We start from the raw sequence: 23937 nt of genomic DNA on the forward strand, positions 1-23937 counted from the left end.
AAGCGCCCAGCTGTTCTGAGCTGTATCTGCTCTAAGGCAGTGTGATTATGAAAGAGTACACACCTCACTCCGCATAGTGACACTTCCTCCCCTTTCCTTCCATTCATGACACGACCCACGTGGCCAGTCAACTGCTCAAGCTGTGCTTTCCACTCGCTTCCTCCGGCTCACACCGCACTGTTTCAGAAACAACCTGACGCCTGTTCAGAGAGAACAGTAGGAAAATAACTGACTGCAGTGTGCCTCCTGGGCTTTAGAACTCTCCCTTCAACCTCTTTTAGGAATGGCATCGCTGATGCTTGGGCGGATTGAGCAGCTTGCTCAGCAGCCCACTCAGCAGTAGAGTTGCATCAGGACTCTAGATGGCACACATTAAAAGCTGTTGCATGAATTTGTGGTTGTGTGAGACTGATTTGGAAAAAATAACAATGGAAAGATGCACTCGGTATAAAAGCATTAATTAATAGAGGCCTGGAGATACAGATCAAGTGGTAGAGGGTTTGCCTTGCTTCCATGAGATCTTGGGTTCAATCCCCAGGGCTATAAAAACAAATCTTACCTAACATGATGGGTGGGTAGATGATGGATGGATGGATAGATAGATGATAAAATCTGGAAACCACTTTGTAACTAAGGTGAGTTCATTTAACACTTAACAGAATGAAGGGGGGGGCAGCACTCTGGAGGCTGAGGCAGGAGGATCACTGTCAGTTCAAGGCCTGCCTCAACTACATAGCAAGACTGTCTCAAAAAAACAGTAAGAATGAAAGGCATTTTATTGTAGTTGATTAGCAGAATAATTTTCAAAGTATTTACCCAATTGCCTGTCAGGAATATAGACAGAAACTAGATTTGAAAATAAGGAATTAAGTTAATTTTAGAATATTCTAAAGTTATTTGAAAGAGTGCTGAAGTATATTTACTCCAAGTTTTGCCTGGTCTTCATGAATAGGTTCACACTTAAACTGATAGCACTTTCTTCTACTATGAGCAAACTGTTCCAAAATTGAGTTTGCAAAATTTCATTTTATCAAAATGAATGTTAATTAAGGCTCGTGTATAAAGAAAATGGGATGATGACAAAAAATAGAATTACTAGGGATGGAACCCACAGTTTCATGCCTACCAGACAAACGCTCTGCCACTGAGCTACATCTGCAAACTAGACGTGGACCTCAGCCTTGCTGGAACAGCCATAGTTTCACTTTGGAAGAGCACTTCAGAGGGTCTGTTCATGTGTCCTATTTAAGCCAATGTGATGGCCTAAGGAAGGTTAAAGGCCGGTCCTGGTGGCCCACAGGTGGCTTCAGAGCTGGAACTCAAAGCCAGATCTCAGTGCCCGACAGCCCAGAGCCACGCCACCTTCGTTTGTTTTGAAGCAACCAAGATTTTTAAAAAGCAAGAGGAGGAGAGTGGGAGAAAAGTCAAACAAGCAAAAAGAAAAAAAGCTGCATATGTTAAATGTTTACATATAACAAGTTAATATTTTAAAACATTTCAATCTAGTCAAACAGAATAACTGCAGAATATATTGATAGTCCCCCGCTGCCTTTGAGGCCCAGTGCTACAAAGTCGAATGCTGTTAAGTTCGCTGGTTTATTTCAGCAAAAATGAGTAATCTCATCAGGAAAAAGGATCAAGAAACTAAATTGTATCCCTCTGTGAACTTCAAGTGGATCTAGGGCGCAAGTACCCTTTCCGAAGGCCTCAGAGGTGGCCCCCAACCCACGCAGAAGCCTTTCTGGACTCCTCATCAAGGAGACCGCTAAGCCCGTGGAGCACTGTGGACTGGCTGCATAGCCGGGACCACTGGTGTGTTCCGGGGTACTGGGCCCCGAAACCATGGCAACTGCTTGACAGTGCCAAGTGGTCGGGGCTCAACACCGGCCCACAGAAGCTTGAGTAACTCCTCCCTCTGCTCAGGAGAGGCCTGGGCCGTGGGGCTCTGCCTTTTCATCGAGTGGACGCTGGGATGTGTTTCCAGAGTTCTGCAACAAAAGAGATGAAAGGGGACGGAGATCACATGACCCCCTGGGAGCGATGGAAGACGCATTCTCTCCGAGGCACGCATCAGGTAGCAGAGCAGTGAGATCCGGCTACGCTTGCAGCACCTTATGGAAAAGTGCTCACTGGAGCCCACGCAGCAGACTGCGCAAGGCCCGCGTTGGACCCGGGGTCTCTACCCGGTCCGGCAGCCCCGCCCTGAATCCTAGCCACGCCCCTGTCCGGCAGCCCCGCCCAGCGCTTGGGGCTCGCCCAGACGGGTGCGCCACGCCCACCTCCCGCGCCACGCCTCCCACGGCCGGGACCCCGCCTCCTTAGCAACGGGACAGGGTCACCTTAGCAACCAACGCCGCTCCCGTCATGGCTGAAAAGGAGGAAGTGGCCGCACGGACAGAGAAAGTTCTGCGGAGCCAGAGGGTGTTTATAAACCTGTTAGACACGTACAGCAGCGGAAACATCGGGAAGGTGAGTAGCGAGGCTCCAGTCGGACCCCGGCCCTCAGCTTCCAAGGCACTGCCTCCTGCCCGCCACCCCTTGAGGCGCAGTTCCAGGCTTCCTAAGGGAATTCCCAGTCCTGGGCATCGCCAGTGTCCCCGGACCCCGCTCCGCAACCCAGTGCTCCCTGGTGTTTGGAGATGGCGAATCCAGCCCTGGTTCCTCCTCTTTTAACGTAGCGAAACTCAGACTAAGCGGGAAAGGCCGTGCTCCAGAGCGCAGAAAGGGTTAGGGTGGGCCTGGCCTTCAGACTAGGCCTCCCGCCCCCCAGCCAATTCTTTCCACCCTGCCACCCGTCTGGAGCAGGCAACGGATGACAAAGTAAATCCAATGGCTGTCACTCGCGCAGCGTTTTTCATCCATCCAGCCCTTTTACTGAGCGTCTTTTGTGCACAGGCACTGAGTCCCGTGAAATCCTCACCCTCTTGCATCTTTAGCCCTGGACCGACCGTGCAAATATCCCAAAGGAGAACCCAGGGATCCTCATCCTTCGTTGCTCAAGCATCCGAAGAAAACGACCATAGTATCATTTCCCCTGGGTAGGAGCGACCCAGAATCTACCTCAGCCGAAAGAGCTCAGTGAGGCTCCTGACCGCACTTTGAAACTAGGCGGAGCTGCCTGAAGTAGGCCGCGGCTACGGTGTGTGCCTGAAGTACTGGTCTCCAAGGGCCGTGATAAGAAGTCGCTACAGCCGACCCGGGTGACTTCAAACAGCACAACTGAGTCTTTCACAGTGGCATGCGCACACGTGTGTGTGTGTGTGTGTGTGTGTGTGTGTGTGTGTGTGTGTGTGTGTTCTCCTGGGGATTGAACCACATTCAAAATAAGCTCTCTACCACTGAGCTACAGCTATAGCCCCAGCTAGCTTCTCTCTCTCTCCTCTCCTCTCCTCTCCTCTCCCCTCTTTCCCTCTCTTCCTTCTCTCTTTTGAGACAGAGTCTGGCTAAATTGCCCAGGCTGGCCTCAAACTCGAAGTCCTCCTGTCTCAGCCTCCTGAATAGCTGAGATGACAGGTGTAAGCCACTGGGCCCATGGTTCTTTAGGGCAAAAGTCCAAATTCCAGGTAACAGCCAGGCTGGTTCCTGCTGGAGCCTGGAGGATAGAAGCTGTGCCACTTTCCGCCCCGGCTTCTGGCATTTGCCAGCAGTTTGTGGCATCTCTTGAAAGACCCATCTAACCCGGCCTCCTCCTTCACATGATCTTTTGTGCTGTCTTTCCGCACTATTTCCCCTCTTCTTAGTAGGACTCCATGAATGAATTTAGGACCCACCCTAATCCAGTATGATTTCATTTCCGCTTGTCTGCATCTGCAATGACCCTATTTCCAAATTAGGCCACATTATAGGCTCCAGGAGGACTGGAATTGGGGCAGGGTGATGCTATTCAACCCAGTGCACCATCTAAAGTTCATTGGTCGATGATGGTTATATAATTTATATGTAAAAAGTTGTATATTTTATACAACTGTATGTGATATATAATCCATATTTTATACACACAGAGCATGGGACTCAAAACAAATGATACATCTTCCAAAATGCCAAAAAATATAAGAAAGAAAGGACAAGGGCACAAACAAAACTAAGTTATTTTTAAAGAAAGGGAGCAGTAGCTGGGGATTTAACTCAATGGTGCCACCCGTGCCTAAGTCACAAGCGTAAAGCCCTGAGTTTGATCCCCAGCACCAAAAAAGAAAAGGAGCATTAAGCTAGGCATAATGGTGCACACCTGTGATCCCAGCACTTGGGAGCCCAAGGCAGAAGGATTGCGGAGAGTTTGAGGCCAGCCTGGGCTACATAGTGAGTTCAAGACCAGCCTGGACTACATAGTGAGACCCTGTCTCAAGAAAACAAAACAGAACAAAACAAAACAAAAAAGGAAACATTAAAAAAGACAGGTACAGCCAAGGATTTAGCTCAGTGGTTCCACCGCCTGCCTCATAAGCACAAGGTCCCAAATTCGATCCCTGGTACAAAAAAAAAAAATACTATGCATGAAAAGACAGGTACATAAGCCAAAGATGATGGTCCACATCTATAATCCCAGCCCTCGAGAGGTTGAAACAGGAGGTTCTCTGCGAGCTTGAGGCCAGCCTGGGCTATGTAGTGAGTTCAAGTCCAGCCTGAACTACATAGTGAGACTCTGACTCAAACCCCTACTCTTCCAAAAATAAAAAAAGACAAATACAGGCTGGAAACATAGCTCAGTGGTAGAGAGCTTACTTAGCAGAGGTGCTGAGCATGCCCAGGGACCTGGGTTCAAGGACAAGTATAGGCTATCTTGTGTCTTTCAAAAAGAGATACAGATATTTACAGAAGCTAGATGATAGATCATCTATACACAAAACAATGTCTCAAACACAAGAAACTGCAAAGTCTTATCATCTCTGGACAGCAGAATTCACACATCTGTGAGTGCCTATTAAATGTCAGGCACTGTGTTCAGTACAAAGAACTACAGTAAATAAGAGAAGAAGTGATTGCTGCCCTCAAGCACCCTGGCTCTCCTGGAAGGAGCCAGACAGTAAGCAACATGTTAAGTAAGCACGCTATGTCAGTGTGTGCGAAGTGCGCTGAAGGACGGAGAGGGTGATGACAGCTGGGGAGAGGGCACTGGCTGGAAGGGCTCTCAGGAGAGCTGACATTCATCTGACAGGAGGGACAAGGACCAAGCCAGGGAAGCAGTTCCCAGGGGGCACAGCAAGGGCAGAGACTCTGAGGTGGAACAAGGTGCGTGGTTTCCAAGACCAGAGTGGCCGGATGCCAGGAAGCAGAACTTCCGGGGCTGACTTCCCTCGAAGCCATGGCAGCAGGCACCCTGCACACCCACCAGACATTTAGGGGGCTGCAAAAACTTGTTAGTTTCTCTTAAGATCAGGAGAAAACAAATGAAATTTAAGTGTCAAAGATTATGTTTGGCTTTATAGCATGCGATCATAAAATATAATTTTTTCTAATTTTTTGATGGAAGAAGGGGCCCACAAAAGTCAGTCGCAGTGTGACCCTGGTTTGGTTTGTATTCTGATTCTACAGAAGCCACTGGCCAGGGTACCCAAGGGAAGTGACATTTGGAGGTCAGGAATGGGGGACAAGAGAGACTTTAACTGCTCACCTTCTCCGTTTTGATCTCTGATTATGTGTTACAACCTAATATTTTTATAATAAAACCTTTGGATATTCAGAGATCTTTTTTAAAAGCTTCTCAATAATAGAACTTTCTGGTTAGTCTTTAATTAATGAGGGAATATCCAGGTAATTAATCTGTTATGTATACAAGCAACCTGGGAGCAGGAGTATGAAACGTATCAAAGAAATCTTGTTTTCAAGTGTACCACCCAGCTGGGCAATGGCACCCCAAGCCCCTTCTATCCCTCCCCCCTGCCCCTGTAAACTTGGGCAAGTTTCTTATTGCTGGCCCATCTGAACAATGGGATAGTAAAATTGAATATGCATGTATATTTGAGATTTCAATGAAAATATATATATACTTGGGGAAAATGTCTTTCAGCAAGAGATTGAAGTTGACAACTGTCCGTGCTAACTTGGATGATCTTTTTAAAAAAAAAGTGGAACTTTTTGTTTGGTTAATTTTCATTCCCAAGTGTACTAATGTCATGTTTAATGTATAAAGTAAAATAAAATGATTTTTCCTTATATATAAATGGAACTCTTAAATGTTGGATTGGCTACCTGCAAGGCTAGCTTTTGGAAAAACAAGAAGAGATACTTGGCTAACTTCATGGCTGTTATTCAGGGCAGTAGCCTCTGGCCACATGTGGCCATTGGTCACCTCCAGGTTTCCCAGTCCAAATGCAGAAGTTCTCTAAGTGTAAGTACATGCTGAATTTCAAAGACAGTATAAAAAGAAGAATGTGAATTATCCTTACAATTTTTATATTGTGTACATATTAAATTGATAAAATTTTTATATGTTGGATTAAATTTTAAAAACATCATTTAAATTAATTTCACCTGTTTCTTTTCAGGGTTTTTTTCATGCAGCTATTAGAAAATTTTGAATTACTGGGCTAAGGATGGAGCTCAGTGGTAGAATGCTTGCCTAGCAAGCACTAGGCCTTGGATTCAATCCCTAATACTACAAAAAGAAAAGGAAAATTTAAATCACCTAAGCAGTTCACAGTACAGTTCTTTTCTTTCCCTGTAGCAGTTTATTGAGGTTGACAGAGGGGTGGCAACGCACCATGACTTGCTCAGCTTAACCTGAGAGTTATGGTCCTTAGCTGTAGCTGCAGACTTACAGGGTTCCTTCCACTCTCTCTTTTACTGGTTTTACAGTTCAATGGGTTTCATTGTGGCAGATTCATACATACACATAACACACTCTGAACATTCTCACCCCCCCTCTTGTTTCATATCTTTGAGGAGTTTCATAATTTGTTTTGGTTTTGGTTTGGTTCGGTTTTTAGTTTTTTGAAACAAGGTCTTGCTATGTAGTTCATGCTGGCCTTGAACTCACTATGTAGACCAGGCTGGCCTCAAACTCCTGGTGATCCTCCTGCCTCAGCCTCTCAAGGGCTGGGACCACAGGCGTGCACCACCACATCTGGCTATCTTTGGGGAAGTTCAATGTATATAATGTATTTTGTCTAATCCTCTTCCCCCTTCCTAGTATTCCCTTCTTCGTGTCCAGTAATAATCTCCCTTCTACTTTCTTATCTTCTTTCTTATTCTTTTTTCAGATTCCACATATTAGGGAGAACATGAGATATTTGTCTTTCCGAGTCTGGGGTAGTTCACTCAACATGATGGTCTCCAGATCCATCCATTTTCTTGCAAATGACAGAATTTCATTCTTCCTTGTGGCTGAAAAATACTCCATGGTGTATATCTGCCACATTTTCTTTCTCCATTCGTCTGTTGATGGGCACCTAGACTGGTTCCATATCTTGGCTATTGGGAACTGTGCAGCAGTGAATGTGGATTTGCAAGCATGCCTACAGGATGCTGTCATACAAATTTCTGTATTTCAATTGGACAAGACAAATGTCCTCACTGGAGCCCAGCTCTGCCCCTTGCTACCGCAGGAAGTATCCTTAAATGAGCCCAAGTTGCTCGTCTGTAACGTGGGAAGCCGTAATGGTGCCCACTTCACATTGTGTGGGAACTAGACTGACTTAAATGCTTTGCCTGTGTGGCACTCCGCAAACCCTCAGTAAAGGGTAATTTTTAGAATCATCACTCATTGGTTGCCCTTATTCTGTTTGTTCTTAGTATTGGGGAAATCTGTTTTCTTGCAGTTCCTGGCCAGCTCTGTAGTTGGGGCTTCCCTTGAAGAAGTCACAGAAGAAGAGGAAGATGAAGATGAAAATAAGCCCACTGCCCCAGAAACCCTGTCAGCCAAGCAGAAGGAAGGCACATTCCAGATTGTGGGCACGCTATCCAAGCCCAAAAGCATCCAGCCAGACTTTGCCACAGAAATGTACAAGGTAAGTCCAGGTGGCTTTGCTAGGAGTGGACAAAAGGAAGAGTCCCTGTCTACTCTAGCACCTTCATAGTGTGTTTTCACTCTTAGATTCTCATTCCGTCTCTTCTGAAGACATGGCAGCAAAGGCAGGGCTGGGGACATGCTGTTCTCCTGTGACAAAAATTAATCATTGAACTTTTGAAGGCCGGCGTGGTGGCATATGCCTATAATCCCAGCGCTCAGGAGGGTGAGGCAGGAGCATCGCCATGTGTTTGAGGCCAGCCTGGATGACATAGTGAGTTTAAGGCCAGCCTGGACTACATAGTGAGATCCTGTCTCAAAGAAAAAGAGGAAAAATTTTGGCCACAGCAAAGAATTCAAAATTAGTCATTGTTTTAAAAAAAAAATGGTTCTAATTTTGATGTCTAGACTCACAAAATTCTTCTCTATGCTGTGCTTTAAAAATCTATCTGCATGACCCAAGACAACTCTGGGCCATGATGGCACCATCCAGGAAGGAGCAATATCCTTTGATAGTAAGCCACTCCGGAGCCAGATGTGGTCACTCACATTTATAATCCCAGACACCCAGAAGGTAAGGCTGGAGGATCACAAGGTCCAGGCCAGCCTGGGCAAGTTAGCAAGACCATCTAAAGAACAAAGGTTTTTTTTCCAGGGATCAAACTCAGGACCTTGTGCTTGTAAAGCAGACATGGTGCCACTGAGCTAAATCCCCAGCCCACTAATCTCAAAATTTTTTTAAATAATAAAAATTGCTGGGGATGTAACTCAGTGGTGGAACACCTCTGGTTTCAATCCTCAGTACCAAAAGAAAAGGTGGGGAAAGCACTCAGGAACAGCATACCATTATGTTGCTGTCTTATTAAGAAAGCCACCTCCACATGAAAAATTCTAAACAGCCAAAGCACTTAAACCCCTCTGGAAAGTTTGGCCCATCTACTCCTCTACCTAGCCTGCTTCTCTCTGGGCCTTCCATATAGCGTCTTATATTATGCTCCAGAACAGCCTTCCTTCTGCCTTCCTCACCCCACCAGTCCTGTTCGTCCTTCAAGATGTGACTCCTTACCCTTTAAATTTGTACAATTCTGTGTCAATTAAAAATAAAATATAAGCCAGCCATGGCGGTACATGGCTATAACCCCAGCATTTGAGGCTGAGGCAGGAGGATTGCCTCAAGTTCAAGGCTAGCCTGGGCATAATAATGATTCTTGATGCTATTTCTTTTTTTTTTTTTTTTTTGGTACCAGGTATCAAACTTGGATCCTTGCACTTGCGCAGCAGGTGACGAAACCACTGAGCTAAATCCCCGGCCCATGGGCATAATAATGAGTTCAAAGATAGTATTCTGAACTACAAAGCAAGATCTTGACTTTAAAAAATAAAAATAATAATGGTAATAAAACTTGAAAATATTATTATTGTATAGTTCATCCTGCACTCACCCTCTACTGAAGCTGAAAACCATGGATTGCTTCGGGCTCCTTATTTACCTTGCCACCCACATCCCAGGGTCATGGGCACCTCCACCCATCTCTCCTTTCCATTTTTGTTGCCCTTTGCATTAGCTCAGATTGCCATTGAGTCTCTTACTGTTCAACCAGCTTGACTCAGTGAATGTGCATTAAGCACCCCAAGTACCCAGAGATGAACATAAAGCTCCCAGCCCAGCAAGGACTCTGCAGCAGAACCATGAATGTGACAACAGAAGGATGCATACAGTAGCACCCTGAGCACTCTGAAAGGGCCAGATGACAATTCTCAGTCTTGTCTATTGAACCAGGCAAATGATGCTTCACACTGCTTCCTGCCAAACAGATTGAGGACCCCTGAGCTCTTCAGATCCTTCAGTCCTAGAGCCACCTCCAGCAGGACAAAATTCTTACAATGGCCCTCCTTGAACAGGCTGTGATCTACTGAAGATACAGGAGGAAAGTGGGTTGAGGGAAATGTATGGAGTTCTCTGAAATAGAAGTCCCCAGTTCAGCTACAGCCTGGCCTACAGGGAGCCATGAGGAAGAAGTAAGAGTGGCAGAAAAGAGGAGGGTGCGATGAGGATGGAAAGCATTAGGTTTGTCCATGTTGTGAAAGGTGCATCTGTTTGGCCTAGCAAACCACCTGCAATTTCTTGGGCATCCTCACTGCCATGTGAGCTCATGTTTACCCTTCCAATGTCAACTCCTATGAGACATAATCACATCTCCCCTCTAGTTCACTGTACATCAAATGTACCTCTGTGATAGCCTGTTCCACATTTGGGGCTGCTGGGTAAGTGTCCACAGGTTGTGTACTATCGGAGGTGCTTGGCTAAGGGAGTGAGTGGGGCCTGTACAGCAGCCTATTCTGCTGGCTACACTATGCCCCAGAATGAAAATAGGTTACTGTTTTCTAATTTGTATAGAGGCCTTATATATGTTTAGTTGTTTCTTTGTCTAGTTCAGACTCTAATATTTTGCTAAAAGTTTTCTCCAAAACACACACACACACACACACACACACACACACGCACACACACACACACTGTGCCTTAAAATCAAATATGATATATTATTTATTTTTATCTCTATCCACTGAGTGAAAAGCAGACCCACAAAAGTTTGTTATCAGATGAGTACATGAATGTGACACTCAGGGTGGGCAGGACAGTGATGTTCTTGAAAATGTTCCTGTTTCATCCTAAACAGATCTGACCATAATTTAATGAATGTGTATGATCTCCTCTTACTGGCTAGAATCATAGACGCTCTTTCTTTGTTTTCTTGGACCAAGTCTAAAACATACGTTTTGACTCCTCCTGTTCTCCAGTGTTCTTTCCTTCTCCATATGACATTCCCCAATCTCAATCCAACCCAGGGGTAACAGGAGGGTAATGTCCTCTCACATTATTGTGCTACTGATAAAGTAAACATTGATGTTTCTATCATCATCGGAGGATCTTCTTTCTTGAACATTCAACCCACAAAAGGACCTGACTAAGTGGATTAAATTGTGTCCTCAGAGGCTTGTCCTGGTGGCTCACACCTCTAATTCCAGCACTGGGGAGGCCGAGACAGGAGGACTGCTACAAGTTCCAGGCCAGCCTGGGCTACATAGTGAGTTCAGGGCCAGCTTGCACTACAGGGTGAAATCTTGTCTCAAAAAAACCCATTTTTTAAATTAAAAATAAAATTTGTTCTCTGAAAATAGAATATGTTGATGTTCTAGCCCATAATACTTCAGAACTTTATTTGGAGATAGGGTCTTTATAAGGAAATCAAGATAAAAGGTCATTAAGACGTGCCTGTAGGCCAATGTGACTGGTGTCCTCTTAAGGGGGGAAATTTGGACACAGCATACAGGGAGGATGGCACTTGAACATCAAATCAGAGATCAGATAATGCGTTCTACAAACCAAGGAACACAACCACCAAGGACCACAGAGGGATGAACAGATTCTCCCTCACACCCTTTGGAAGAAACCAAAGTTCCAGACACCTTAGTCTTGGACCTTTAGCCTCCAGAACAGAGACAACAAATTCCTGTGAGTTAAGCTGCTCAGTTTCTCGCACTTTGTTACAATGCAGATGAATGCAAAAAGACTTAAAGACAGAGCAGGAGAGGGCTGGGGGTTCAGCTCAGTGGCACTGCGCCTGCCTTACAAGTGCAAGGTCCTGAGTTCGATCCCCAGTACCAGGAGGAGGAGGGGACAGAGCAGGAGAAGCTAGTGTGTGCTATTGAATTGAACAAGAATGCATTTGCCTTTGCTATGCAGTCCAGTTGTTTAGTAAGATAACAATACCAAGTGGGATCTGAAAGGTTATGCTTTATCGAAAGTGGTCAGGGAACTCTGGGGAACATAGATGCTCAGGATGATGGGAATTCCAACAAGCACACAGCCTGGTTTGGAAATCTGAGATCCCTTTCTGATTATTTCAGTACACAACCATGGGACTGGCCCAGTGGGAGAGGCACTGGCCTCTTCAAGGCAAAGAGTGACTGGTTAAAACCCAGTGATCCCCAAAGCGACTTTTGTGCGATGTAAGAACATTACATTTTTAGACATTAAAAGTTCCCATCTTTCAAAAACATTCCCAAGTGTAGAGTGTAATAAGGTACCTTACACCCGCAGAGAGAACACATTCATTTCATCTTGTGGATTCCAAAATGATCCAAATGAATCACCCATCAGCGCTTCTCAGTGGTTCACGGTATGTAATTGCACCACTGATCTTGCAGGGAGTTTGAGTTAGTCTCAGCGCCTCACTCACTTTCCCCCAGTGTGGGAAACTTCCCTCCTGACCTGGCATTTACACAGCAAGCAGAGATATTATCTACCATCCTTTCCCAGTCCTTCAATCATCTATTTTCACAAACTTCCTTGTTATTAAAAAACTACACACAGAAGAGAGGCAAAATTTCCTTTTGAATAGAAATCTTTCTGCCAATGTTTTCCCTGGGACTCTTCCATGTAGTGTGTCTAATTGAGAAGTTGTCACTGTATCTAAATATTAAGGTTACCATGTTAGTTTCACGTCTCCAATGGCTGTCGCTTTTCTTTCCAGAACATCTCTCGAGCAGACCTTCTCCTGCGCCTGCTGGAGTGTGACACGATTATTTATAACATCACCGAGAGCCCAAAGCAAGCGGAGGAAGCCATGTGGGCTGTCTCTGGTCAGTGGGGTGTGCTTTTATCTCCAGGCACACTGGTTTTTTTGTTGTTGCTGTTCTTGTTGTTGTTTTGTTTTTTGAGGCAGGGTCTCCCTTTGTAGTTCAGGCTGACACTGAACTCTCTATTGTAGCCCAGGCTGGCTTCAAACTCATGGTGATCCTCCTGCCTCAGCCTCCCGAGTACTGGGATTACAGGCATGCACCGCCATGCCTGGCTTGGGACACTGTTTTTAATTGACTTTTTTCTTCTTTTGCCATGATCTGGAATAAACCCAGGGCCTCATGCATGCAAGGCAAAAGCTCTACACAGAGCTGCACCCCAGCCCCTTATTGAAACCTTATAACTGTAAGGTACGCTATTTGTGTGCAGTGATATGACTTCAAGACCTGAGAGGTTCTAACTTTAAGAATTGGATTCATTTCATTAAATTTTCCCTGGCGGCAAAGGTCCAGGTGGAGGGTAGAGAATGCTTGCATTTTGAAAATGCTTTGAAGAATGTGTGAACTCTAAGGACCTCAGATCTAAGAGAAAAAGGGAGGGTTTAGCAATTGGCTCATTTTGTGATTCATCTCCTCTTTAAGTCTGGAACAGAGGAAAGAGTGGGTCAACTAATTTGAATAATTATTTTAGACTGGGACAGCCAAAAAAAGACAAACAGCCCCTTGCATTTCAGTGACTGATTATTATTATTATTTTTTTTTTTTTTGGTACCGGGGATCGAACTTCGGACCTTGCGCTTGCAAGGCAGGTGCTGGAACCACTGAGCTAAATCCCCGACCCACAGTGACTGATTTTTTGTTTGTTTGTTTGTTTGTTTGTTTTAGATGGATTAGTTCAGGGGTCAGCAAACTTTTCATGTAAAGGGGTAAGGTCAGTAAATATCTTTGACTTTGTGAACCATTGAATATGCCATTATGGGAGGAATGTAGCCATAAATAGCATGGAAATGGACAGATTGGGTTCCTGTAAATCTTTATTCACAAAGGCAGGCAGTACTTTGCTGACCCTTGAATTAGATGTACCACAAAACTGTATCTTGGTTTAAATTCAAAGAAATGGGACAGACCCCCAGTGATCACACTGTAATCAGGAAATGAAAACAGAAGAGTGCTGGGTGTGGGGGCGTGGGATTCCTCGGTGCTTAGGCACCTGTAATGATTCCTGTAATGATTCTGCTTTTTAATAAGAAAATAGTTCATTGTGAGTCAAATGTGGTGAACATGGCCCAGGAACATAGATTCGCATCTCCCTGGATGACATGTTTCACTGCAGAAGAGGTTACGAGACATTCTATAGTCACACAACAAAAGAAAACAGCAAGTCAGTACATTTACCAATCACAGGGTGAGATAGGTGAGCTACAGCAAGGTACGGAAATCTCTGCTATAGCATCACCCTGCTGTCTTAGCTCTCAAGCTGGTAGTGACCGGAAGCCTGTTAAGCTTAGAGATACATTCTGGGAAGCTTATCTATTCTTTATGAGAATATCGACCTGTAATCCCAGCACTCAGGAGGCTGAGGCAGGAGAATCACTGTGAGTTCAAGGCCAGCCTGAACTACATAGAAAGACCTTGTCTTAGAGAGAGAGAGAGAGAAGTTAAGAGAATTGACTATTAAAGGACCTAAGAGAGCCCAACCCACAACATTGATTCCGTCTCTCCCAAATCACCATATTCTACTAAGCTAAGGTCACACAGTCTGCAGTATCTTTAATGTAGATGTAGCTTTGTCAGAAAACTTCAGCTCACATTCCTCATTTAGAACTCTGTGCCTACATTTCATTCAGTAGGACAAATCCAAAATATACACACTGTGTCATCTTTTGGAACAGAACTTGGCTGAAGAAAACTTTCTGCATTTGTCCCTTTGGAAATGTTTACAGATGATGTAACCTAAAATAATTGGCACCGCTGTTTAATGAGCACTTATTTGTGCCAAGTTGTGAAAATTGATTTTTCACATGCTTACAACTTTCTTTAAATTTTTTATTTTTTTCTGAAATTCAACCTAGACGTTTTGAAAATTAAAAAGCAAAGTGGGACTTAAAGAGCAACAATTCCCTGCATTTTGGCTTCCTTTAAGCCAGCCTTAACTTAATATGTAAAGATGCCTGCACCTGGCTCAGGGGGTAACTGAGGTCAAGTGCTCACCCAGCGTGTGTGTGTGACCCTGGGCATGGTCCCCAGCACTTTGACAAACAAAAGACCCTACAAAAATTACCTTTTGCCAGTGTGGTGGTGCACGCCTATAATCCCAGCGTTCGGGAGGCTGAGGCGGGAGGATCCCCATGAATTCAAAGCCAGCCTGGGCTACATAGTAAGTTCAGGGCCAGTCTGAACTACACAGTGAAACCCTGTCTCAAAAAACAAACAAACAAAAAGACTATTGATTGTGGATTTCAGACACAGACCATTACCTGGCCCTTTCTTAGGACCACCCCATGGCCCTTCAAGGAATTTAATCATTTCTCCCACTTTGAAGTTGCACTTCCTTCAATTACCTTTAAATGTAGAATATGTTTTACTGCTATCTTCTTCACTCTGATAAAGACCTTTATGGAATTAAAAACACTTCACTCCTCTATTTGGAGGAAAGGTTTTAACTAAATTCATATTTGGGGTTTTGGATTTTTTTGTTTTTACTGTTGTTCTGTTTGGCTTTTGTTTTTGTGGTACTAGGAATTGAACCCAGCTCCACTGAGCGATATCCCCAACCCTTTTTACTTTTATTTTTAAATTTTGAGACTGGATCTCAATAAAGTGCTAAGTTGCCCGTGCTGGGTGCAAACTTTTGATCCTCCTGCCTCAGCCTCCAAGACTTTTGCATAGATCTACATCCCTAGGCCTTTTTATTTCTTTTTATTTTGAGATCGTCTCTGTAAATCTCTAAGTTGCTCAGGCTGGGCTCAAACTTTTGATCCTCCTGCCTCAGCCTCCCATGTGTGCCACCATGGCCAGCTCATATTATTTTTTAATAATTTTTTATTGAATTACTTAAAAATTCTTTTGAATTCTACCTTGGGAGGCTGAGGCAGAAGGACTGGCAAGCGTTTGAGGCCAGCCTAGGCTACCCATTGAGTTCAAGGCCAGTCTGAACTACATAGCGAGACCCTGTCTCAAAGGAAAAACATTTCTGCCTTACCTTTCATAGATACTGTGAAAAGAGGGCAAGGTGGCAAAGGAGAAAGGAACAAATTATTAGAAATGAGAAGAAGATATTTGCACACAGGGATAAGGGATGTGTCCAGAAGGGAAGCAAGCAGGCCATTTGGGGCCCGTCATAAACATCCTAAATCAAAAAGGACAACCCAGCCGGAGAGCTGGGAGTGTGTCAGGTATTTACAAAACAGGCTGCTCTGAAGTGCAGCAGAGCAGAAGTGAAATGAAATGGAAAAGACAATTTCATTAGGCTAAAAACAGACACTGGGCTCAACCTTCGAAGCAGGGTTAAAGTGTGCACACGGGCTGCTGAGACTGGGCCCGATGACCCCATCTCGGGCCGGGAAAGGACCCCTGCATGGATCACATTCTTTTCTGGAAGATCACACAACATGCAGAGTACTTTAGTAGACTCACTTGTCAGACTCAGGCTACGAGGTTCGGTGCATTAAATGTGGGCAACCCGGACGGCGGCAAATACTCGCTCTGCTTCCTGTCAGCATCTGTTCTGCCTGCCAGCCCCTTATGGACATTCCTGCCAGGCACTCGGGAGTGTGAGGCAGGAGGATTGCCACAAGTTCAAGGGCAGCCTGGGAGATGTAATGAGTTCAAGGCCAGCCTGAACTACAGAGAGAGACTATGTCTCAAAGAGAAGAAAAAAAAAGCAAGCATTCCCACCCTCCTGTCTTCCCACTGCAGCCTGCAGTCCCTGGGGCACTGGCTGCTCTCCTGCCAGCCAGCCAGACTGGAAAAGGGGTCACCTCAGACTACCTCCCTCCACAGTGGCTTACACTGTACAGGCTGCCTTGCGGGAAGTCCTAAGAGGGCTTCGCTCAGCGGTTCAGTGTCTCTACCAGCCCCATCCAGCTGGACTGATGCCAAGTGGGGGCGGCACTGCATGGCCAGCAGGTGGCCTGGGTTGGACTATGTGCCCCACCGAGTCCCTCTCCCCAGGTTTCTGGGCAAACTGTGCCTCAGTTTCCCCTCTGTTGAAACATAATAGTAGCATCTGCCTCATAGCAGTGAGAGTTCAGTAAAGCCCTGGACTTGTCCCCATTCGTGTCACCAGCCCTCCAGGTCAGTGGGAGCCCTGGTAACAGGAAATCCTGAGGGAAGGGAGGTCATCAACTGACAGCCGTGGCCGAAACATAGGAAAGGTCTCCTGACCGTGGTCCCGAGTGAACCTTAAAACCTTGACCTAAACCCCTGGTGGCCTGCAGTCAGGTGCCATTGCCTCCTCTGTACAAATTAACTCTGGGGATGGCTAACCCCACCCAGTGCTGCTTCTCCTTGCACCGACCCTGTGCCTACTGCCCGCCCCTGTATCTGCGCCCCCAGAGCCTTCCTCTCCAGATGTCCTTGTGCAGACACCCTGGCTCTCAGGTCCCCCAGTCCTGTCCCTGCCACTCCCCAGCCTCACCGGGGAACTTACAGAGCTTGCTAAGGGCCCGGCCTTCTCCCACAGCTCATTCAAACCCTTTCATCTAGGGGACCTCTCGCTCCCCAGAGTATGGGCTTCACAGTTCATTGTCACAGGACAGGAAGTAGGAAGGGACTTTTGTATTAGCACACATTTGCAGCGCACAATGGTGACAGTCATCATGGGGAGTTGGTACATGTGCATAGCACATGGAATTCTTTTTACATCCCTTTCCCCCTCCTCCTTCCCTCCCTCCATCTCTGGATCCCCTCTCATTTGCAAAAGATCTATCTCCCTGTTTCCTATTATCTTTCATTTTTTTTATTTATACTTGGGGTTTCACATATAAGAGAAACCATATGACATTTAAACGTGTGTGTTTGATTTATTTCACTTAACTTTATGGTCTCAAGGTGCATCCATTTGCCTACAAATGACTCTAGTTTATCCTTCTTTAAGGCAGAGTAGTACTCCATTGTGTGTAAATACAGTACCACTTTTTCATCAGCAGCTAGAGGGAGGACGTGAAGGATCTGGTAGGGAGTAGGGAGGGCCATCAAAGCACCCGAGGGGACATCGCCCTGCTGCTCTTTGAAGAAGAACCTGGGGGCCACTGGTAACGAACAGCACACATGCTTTCAAAAGCAAGGTCCACGCGGATCCAAATAACCACTCTGCTCTCCTCCTCACAGCGTTGAATGAAGAAGTCAGCCACTTTGGGAAGCGCAAGGTGTTTATTTTAGTCTCCACGGTGATGACTTGGGCAAGATCCAAACCTCTGGACCCTGTAAGTAGCGCATTAGCTTTCTTCACGGAACGTTTCTCCCGTGGTACCTCAGGACCTGTGCCCAGAGGGGACGTCTACAGGGAGGGCACATCCGGCAGAGTTCGCAGTGCTGCCCGTTAAACCACGCATGCGGGAGGATCGCAGTGCTGTGGCCAAGGACCGGCCATGTGTATGAGCCCCTGAGGGGCTCTTTACAATCATATTTTCTTTATTAGTCCGTGTTGGCAGTACATAATGTTCGCATGTCTTGTGGGAGTTGACACATATACGTAACACATCTTAATTCCTTTTTTCATCCCCTTTCCCTCCCCTCCCTCCCCTCTCCATCTTGTTTTGTTTTGTTTTATGTACTAGGGATCTAATGCAGGACCTTGCATTTGCCAGGTAGGCACTCACACCAGAGCTACACTCCCGACCCTCCTTCTCCACCTGTTGACCGCCTTCCCATTTGAGAAAGATCTATCTCCCTACTTCCTATTATTTTTTATTTTGCTCTTTATTTACAATTTGGGCTTCTTATTTATGAGAAACCATGTGCTATATATGCTTGTGTGTCTGATTTATTTCACTGAACATTATGGTCTCAAGGAGCATCCATTTTCCTACAAATGAGTCAAGTTTATCCTTCTCTATGTCAGAGTAGTACTCCACTCTGTGTAAATACATTTTCTTTACCCACTCATCTGTTGATGGACATATGAGCCACTTGCAAGATTTGGCTATTGCAAGTTGTGCTGTTATAAACATGGGTATGCATGGATTATTGTAATATGATGTCTTTAATTCTTTCTGGAAGATACCTAGAAGGGGAATAGCTGAGTCAAATGGAATGGATACAAAACTACATAAAAATTAGTTCTGATATAAAAAAAGGGTGATCATTATAGAATGTTTTCATCTGTATTAATTTTAGTAAGTAGGAGAATCAATATTTGTGTTTTGTTTTTCTGTACTACCCATCTGGTTTTATTTATTTAGTTAGTTAGTTAGTTATTTTTATTTTGGTGGTACTGGGGATTGGCCTTTGCACCAAGCTATATACCTGGCCCATTTTCAATTTTTTTTTTTAATTTTGAGACAGGGTCTCACTAAGTCACTAAATTGCCCTTGCTGGGCTTGAACTTGCCACCCTTCTGCTTCAGCCTCCCAGAGTGCTAGGATTACAGGCATGTGTCACTGTCCAAACTAGATGGGTGTCTCACAAAGTGGAAGAATAAAATCATGGACAATGAAGGTAGTTCTGAGCAGTGTTTATTGGAATTATAAGAAGGGAGAAAGTTCCCAATAGTTAGGAAGGGTCCTGAAAAGGGTCGCTGAGTGGGCTCTGTATGCAGGGTCTTTTGTATGTAGGGCCAGGTCTCTGGCCATAACAGCTCAGGGTGGGCTTAGCCTATAGAATGTGGGTGTGGATGTCCATGCTTTAAATAAACAGAGCCCACAGGGGCCACGCACCAGTCACACAGTATCGGCCAGGCAGGACTCTTGCTGTGTAATTAGGGAGGTCAAAGCAAAAGGGAGCAGGAGGTCAGACGCAGTGGTCACTTCCCACATTTGCTTTTACATTCCTGAGCTTGGTGAGCCAGGCAGCTTGAACCCTGAACCGTGTGTATGTGCTGATTTCTTCCTAAAGTGACCAGCCTGGCTCCATTTTAGGTCCTGTGCCTCAGTGGCTACCTATTTATAAGCTAACTGGCTTGGCCCCCAGTGTTCTGGCTCCTTATGGGTGAATAAAGACGGGAAAGCAGAGGTGACCCTGATTCAACCAGACAGTCCAGAACAAGAAAGACCAATGGGCTGTCATCATCACAGATCACAGCCAGATAGAGTTAGAGTCCAGCATGTGACCCACTTGGGTGCTCAGACACTGTGAGGCCCCGGTTCTATCCCCAGCTCTGCAAAAATAAAAACTAAACTGCCTACATTTCAAGATTAAGAAATGGTTTATCTAACAGCTTTATGAACTCACAGTGATAACCTGCTACTTTCTCTACAAAATAAAAAAGACACTTAAACTTTTAATTTTGTTTAGATTGAATTTAAATTACAAATTTTGACTAGCTAAAACATTTTCAGGACAGCCAAATCTTTTATTAAAATAAGCAGTAGCTAGGTGTGGTGGCGCACACCTGTAATCCCACCACCCAGGAGGCTGAGCCAGGACAATTGCTGTGACTTTGAGTCTAGCCTGAGTTATACAGTGAGTTCAAGGCCAGCCTGAACTACAAGACCCTGTCTTAATTAATTGATTAATTAATTAACCAGTAGTGGACTGGAGATGTACTGCAGTAGTACAGTGCTTGCTTAGCATGCACAGGCCCTGGGCTCAATCCCCAGCACTGCAAAAGACAACACAAAATAAAATTGGCAGTAGCTTTTTGTTTTTGGTACTGGGGATCAAACTAGGATCCTTGCACTTGCACAGCAGGTGGCGAAACCACTGAGCTAAATCCCCCGCTCATGGCAATAGCTTTCTAAAATTTGTTTGGGGCTTTTAAAAATTTGTTTCAGACCCCGGGATTGAATGCAAGACCTTCACAGTGGGCTAATCCACCATGGTTCTTTAAAGTGACATATATTTTTTAATTTTTTAACTCGCACATACCAAGTACACATATTTATGGGGTACGTTTCAAGTCAGGTATGCACGTGTAGTGAAATCTCCCCCAGCTCAGGCACTTAGCATTGTTGTGTGTTGGGAATATCCGAAACCCTGTCTGTTGATTGGTTTGAAATATGCGCCTCAGCCTGAGTCGCCCCCCTGGGGAGCAGGGCTCTGGAGCTCCCCCGCCCGCCCAGTGTCAGGCCACTGCTGAAGGCTGAGAAGTCTCTCGGAGCTCTGCCCACCAGGGCTGCACCTTCTGTGTCTCGCAGGACGACTCCGAGGTCCCATTCACTGAAGAAGACTACCGGAGAAGAAAGAATCATCCGAATTTCTTGGACCACATAAATGCTGAGAAAACAGTCCTCAAATTTGGAAAAAATGTAAGTGTGGAGTCACAGGACAGTTTGGGGAGGGAAGGTCCTCTAAGGCCGAGTACATTGGCTCCTCATCTACTTTTACTCCATCCTAGTCAGGGTAATAAGTAGTTGACTGGTTTTTGTATTATGGCCCAGACTGCTCCCAGCATCACTTGCATCATTAAAACTCTTTAAACATCTCTTTGGCCAGACGTGGTGCCATGCGCCTATAATCCCAATCATCGGGAGGCTGAGGCAGGAGTACTGCTGCCAGTTGGAGGCCAGCCTGGGCTACATAGTGAGTTCAAGACAACCTGAACCACATAGGGAGACCCTGTCTCAAAAAACCAAAACAATGATAATGTTAAAATGTGAAAAATCTCTTTGTTTAGTTTCCTGGAAACTGCTATCCACAGGGCCACCCCTCGATGCCCTGTCCTGAGGAGTCGGGGCGGGGGGGAGGGGGGGTCTGCACTGCCCTCTGTGTGGGGTCCCCGCTGAGCTTGTTCCCCACAGACCAAGGGCTCCATGCATCCTCAGAACAAGCAAATAACTCAGAACCGGGATGGGAAGGAAGGGGTCCCCATTTCCTCTCTTCCCTGGGAAATGCACATTAACCTCATTGTACGAATCAGGAGACGGGGCTTGCGGAGGTTCCTCTGCACGGGGTCCCACAATCAGGCTTTCTGTGCACTGTCCCGAGCTCGTCGGTCTTGTCTGGGCTGCCCTGAGCAGTGACAGAGCGCATCACTGTCCCCAGACAAGGCGGGCATTGTGGGAGAGGCCGACTCATACCAAGCGGCACCAGTCACGGAAGCCCGTGGGTTCCATGCTTGTTATTTTCCCATTAGCGAGACCAACCTTGGCGTTGTGCAACAAAAGCTCCAGGGTGACACCTAGTGGTCCCAGGGGATATTACAACAGGAACTTTGTCCTCCCAAGTTACTATGGACTGTAAAAGACTTGTGCGATACAGTACAGCACTGCGAATATAAAATATTCGAGGAAAACAAGAGAGAATTAGGAATTCTAGATCATTTCCCATCCATTAAGTAACTCATTACCTCAGCCTAGGACTAAACTTTGGGGTCATGTCTGGGACCTATCCCCAGGGACTAGATATCTCAGGGGCGCTCTACCACTGAGCTACATCCCCGCCCACAACTTCTGGGATTGAAACACAAAATAAAGGGACCACACTAGATGGCCTGCATTTCTTCCTGTTTTGAATTCAGTAGTTATATTCTTTTGTTAAAATTCATGATTTGTTGAAGCCGGATATGGTGGTGCACACCTGTAATCCCAGCACTCCATTTATTTATTTAGCTTTTTAAAAGCAAAACCTTCATTGGTACATTTTAGGCATACATAATGGTTGCAGCCATCATAGGAAATTTGTACCTGTATAAGATATATCGTGCTTCTTTATTTCCTATTCACCCCTCCCTTTGATCACCTTCCCCTTCTTCCTTATTTACAAAAGCTTGGTCTCCACTTTTCCCTTTGATTATCTCTTTTTCTCTTGTCCCTTCTTTCCTTTCTTCCTCTCCTCTCCCTTGTTCCCCTTCTCATTTGAACACTTTCTTCCCATTTCCCAGTACCTATTATACATTTTGGTCCTTATTTCCACTTTTGGTTTCTCACACCAGAGAAACAATGCGATATTTAAACATATGTGTCTGATTTATCTCACTTAAGAGTATGGTCTTTAGGTACATCCAGTTAGCTAGAAATGTCTCAAGCTTGTCCTTCTTTATGGCAGAGTAGTACTCCATTGTACAAAAAACCATATCTTCTTTATCCATTTGTCAGTTGATGGCCATTTGAGGTGTTTTCAAACATGGGTGTCCATATATCGCTGTGGTGTGATGCTTTTAATTCCTTCGGGAAGATACCAAGAAGGGAAATAGCTGAATGGAATGGAACCTCTAGTTTTAGTTTTTGAGGTATCTCCATACTGATTTCCACAGTGGTTGCACCAGTCTACACTCCCACCAGCAGGGGAGCAGGATTCCTCTTTCCCCACAGCCCCACCAGCATTTGTTATTGGTTGATTTCTTGATAGCAGCCATTCTTTCTGGGGTGAGATGAAATCTCAGCGTTGTTTTCATTTGCATTTCTTAAATGATCAATGGTGTTTGAACATTTTTTCATATGTTTATTTGCCATTTATATTTCTTCATCTGAGAAATGTCTGTTCATTTCAGATGCCCATTTTTGGATTGGGTCTTTAAATTTGGGGGGGTCTGACTTTTTTGAGTCCTTTATGTATTCTAGACATTAATCCTTTTTCTGAGGAACAACTGGAAAAAATGTTTTCCTACATTGTGGGTTGTCTCTTAGCTCTGTTGGTGGTTTCTCTTGTAGTGCAGAAGCTTTTTAATAAGATGAGGTCCTGGTTGTTGGTTCTTTGTGCTAGTTCACATGCGACTGAGGTTTTGTTCATAAAATCTTTGCGTACAGCAATGCCATCAAGAGTTCTACCTATTCTGTCTTCCCGCAGACTTAGTGTTTCTGTCTTAACATTTAGGTCTTTGATCCACTTCGATTTTAGTTTAGTGCATGGTGAAAGATAGGGGTCTAGGTTTAATCTTTGGCAGGATGAAATCCAGTTTTGCTAGCACCATATATGAAAGAGGCTATCTTTCCTCCAGTGAGGATGGTTGGCTCCTTTGTCAAAGAGGAGGTGGCTGAGTGTGTCTGGAGTTGTTTCTGCATCTTCTAGTCTGTTCCCTTGATCCTCGGGTCTGATTTTTTGCCAGTAGCAACAGCACTCCTTTTAGGGTAAAGGACAAGTTTAATGTTTTTATAATAAAGATATTAGGATGACAACATTTCTCCATTTTAGATTTTCATTCACTTGAATCTGTTGTGTGTGTGATAATATATTTTTAACCAGTGAATTAAACATGATCAGCAAATTATGATTTTTTTTTAAAGACAGGGTCTCGCTATGTAGTTCAGGCTGGCCTTAAACTCACTATGTAGCCCAGGTTGGTTTTGAACTTGTGGCAATCCTCCTGC

General features: G+C 45.1%; 1 protein-coding gene across 11 annotated transcripts in view; it reads left to right on the forward strand.

The window, feature by feature from the left end:
• The first annotated feature begins 2290 nt into the window (after nucleotides 1-2290).
• Ak7 (adenylate kinase 7) overlaps nucleotides 2291-23937 on the forward strand; it is a 57656-nt gene continuing 36009 nt past the window's right edge. For 6 of the 11 annotated variants that reach the window (XM_087195533.1, XM_087195534.1, XM_087195537.1 and 3 more), the window contains exons 1-6: nucleotides 2291-2469; nucleotides 7758-7946; nucleotides 12484-12592; nucleotides 17861-17955; nucleotides 18310-18339; nucleotides 20827-20937. In XM_087195533.1, coding sequence (XP_087051659.1) covers nucleotides 2365-2469; nucleotides 7758-7946; nucleotides 12484-12592; nucleotides 17861-17955; nucleotides 18310-18339; nucleotides 20827-20937 — 639 coding nt within the window. In that variant the 5' untranslated portion in view covers nucleotides 2291-2364. The remainder of the gene's footprint in view (nucleotides 2470-7757; nucleotides 7947-12483; nucleotides 12593-17860; nucleotides 17956-18309; nucleotides 18340-20826; nucleotides 20938-23937) is intronic. The other 5 variants (XM_021244531.2, XM_004836988.4, XM_004836989.4 and 2 more) reach the window with 1 other exon arrangement.

Source organism: Heterocephalus glaber, unplaced genomic scaffold (assembly GCF_053883595.1).
Source record: "Heterocephalus glaber isolate CG9 unplaced genomic scaffold, H.glaber_assembly_v1.0 deba00001608, whole genome shotgun sequence".
Classification (NCBI taxonomy): Eukaryota; Metazoa; Chordata; class Mammalia; order Rodentia; family Bathyergidae; genus Heterocephalus; species Heterocephalus glaber.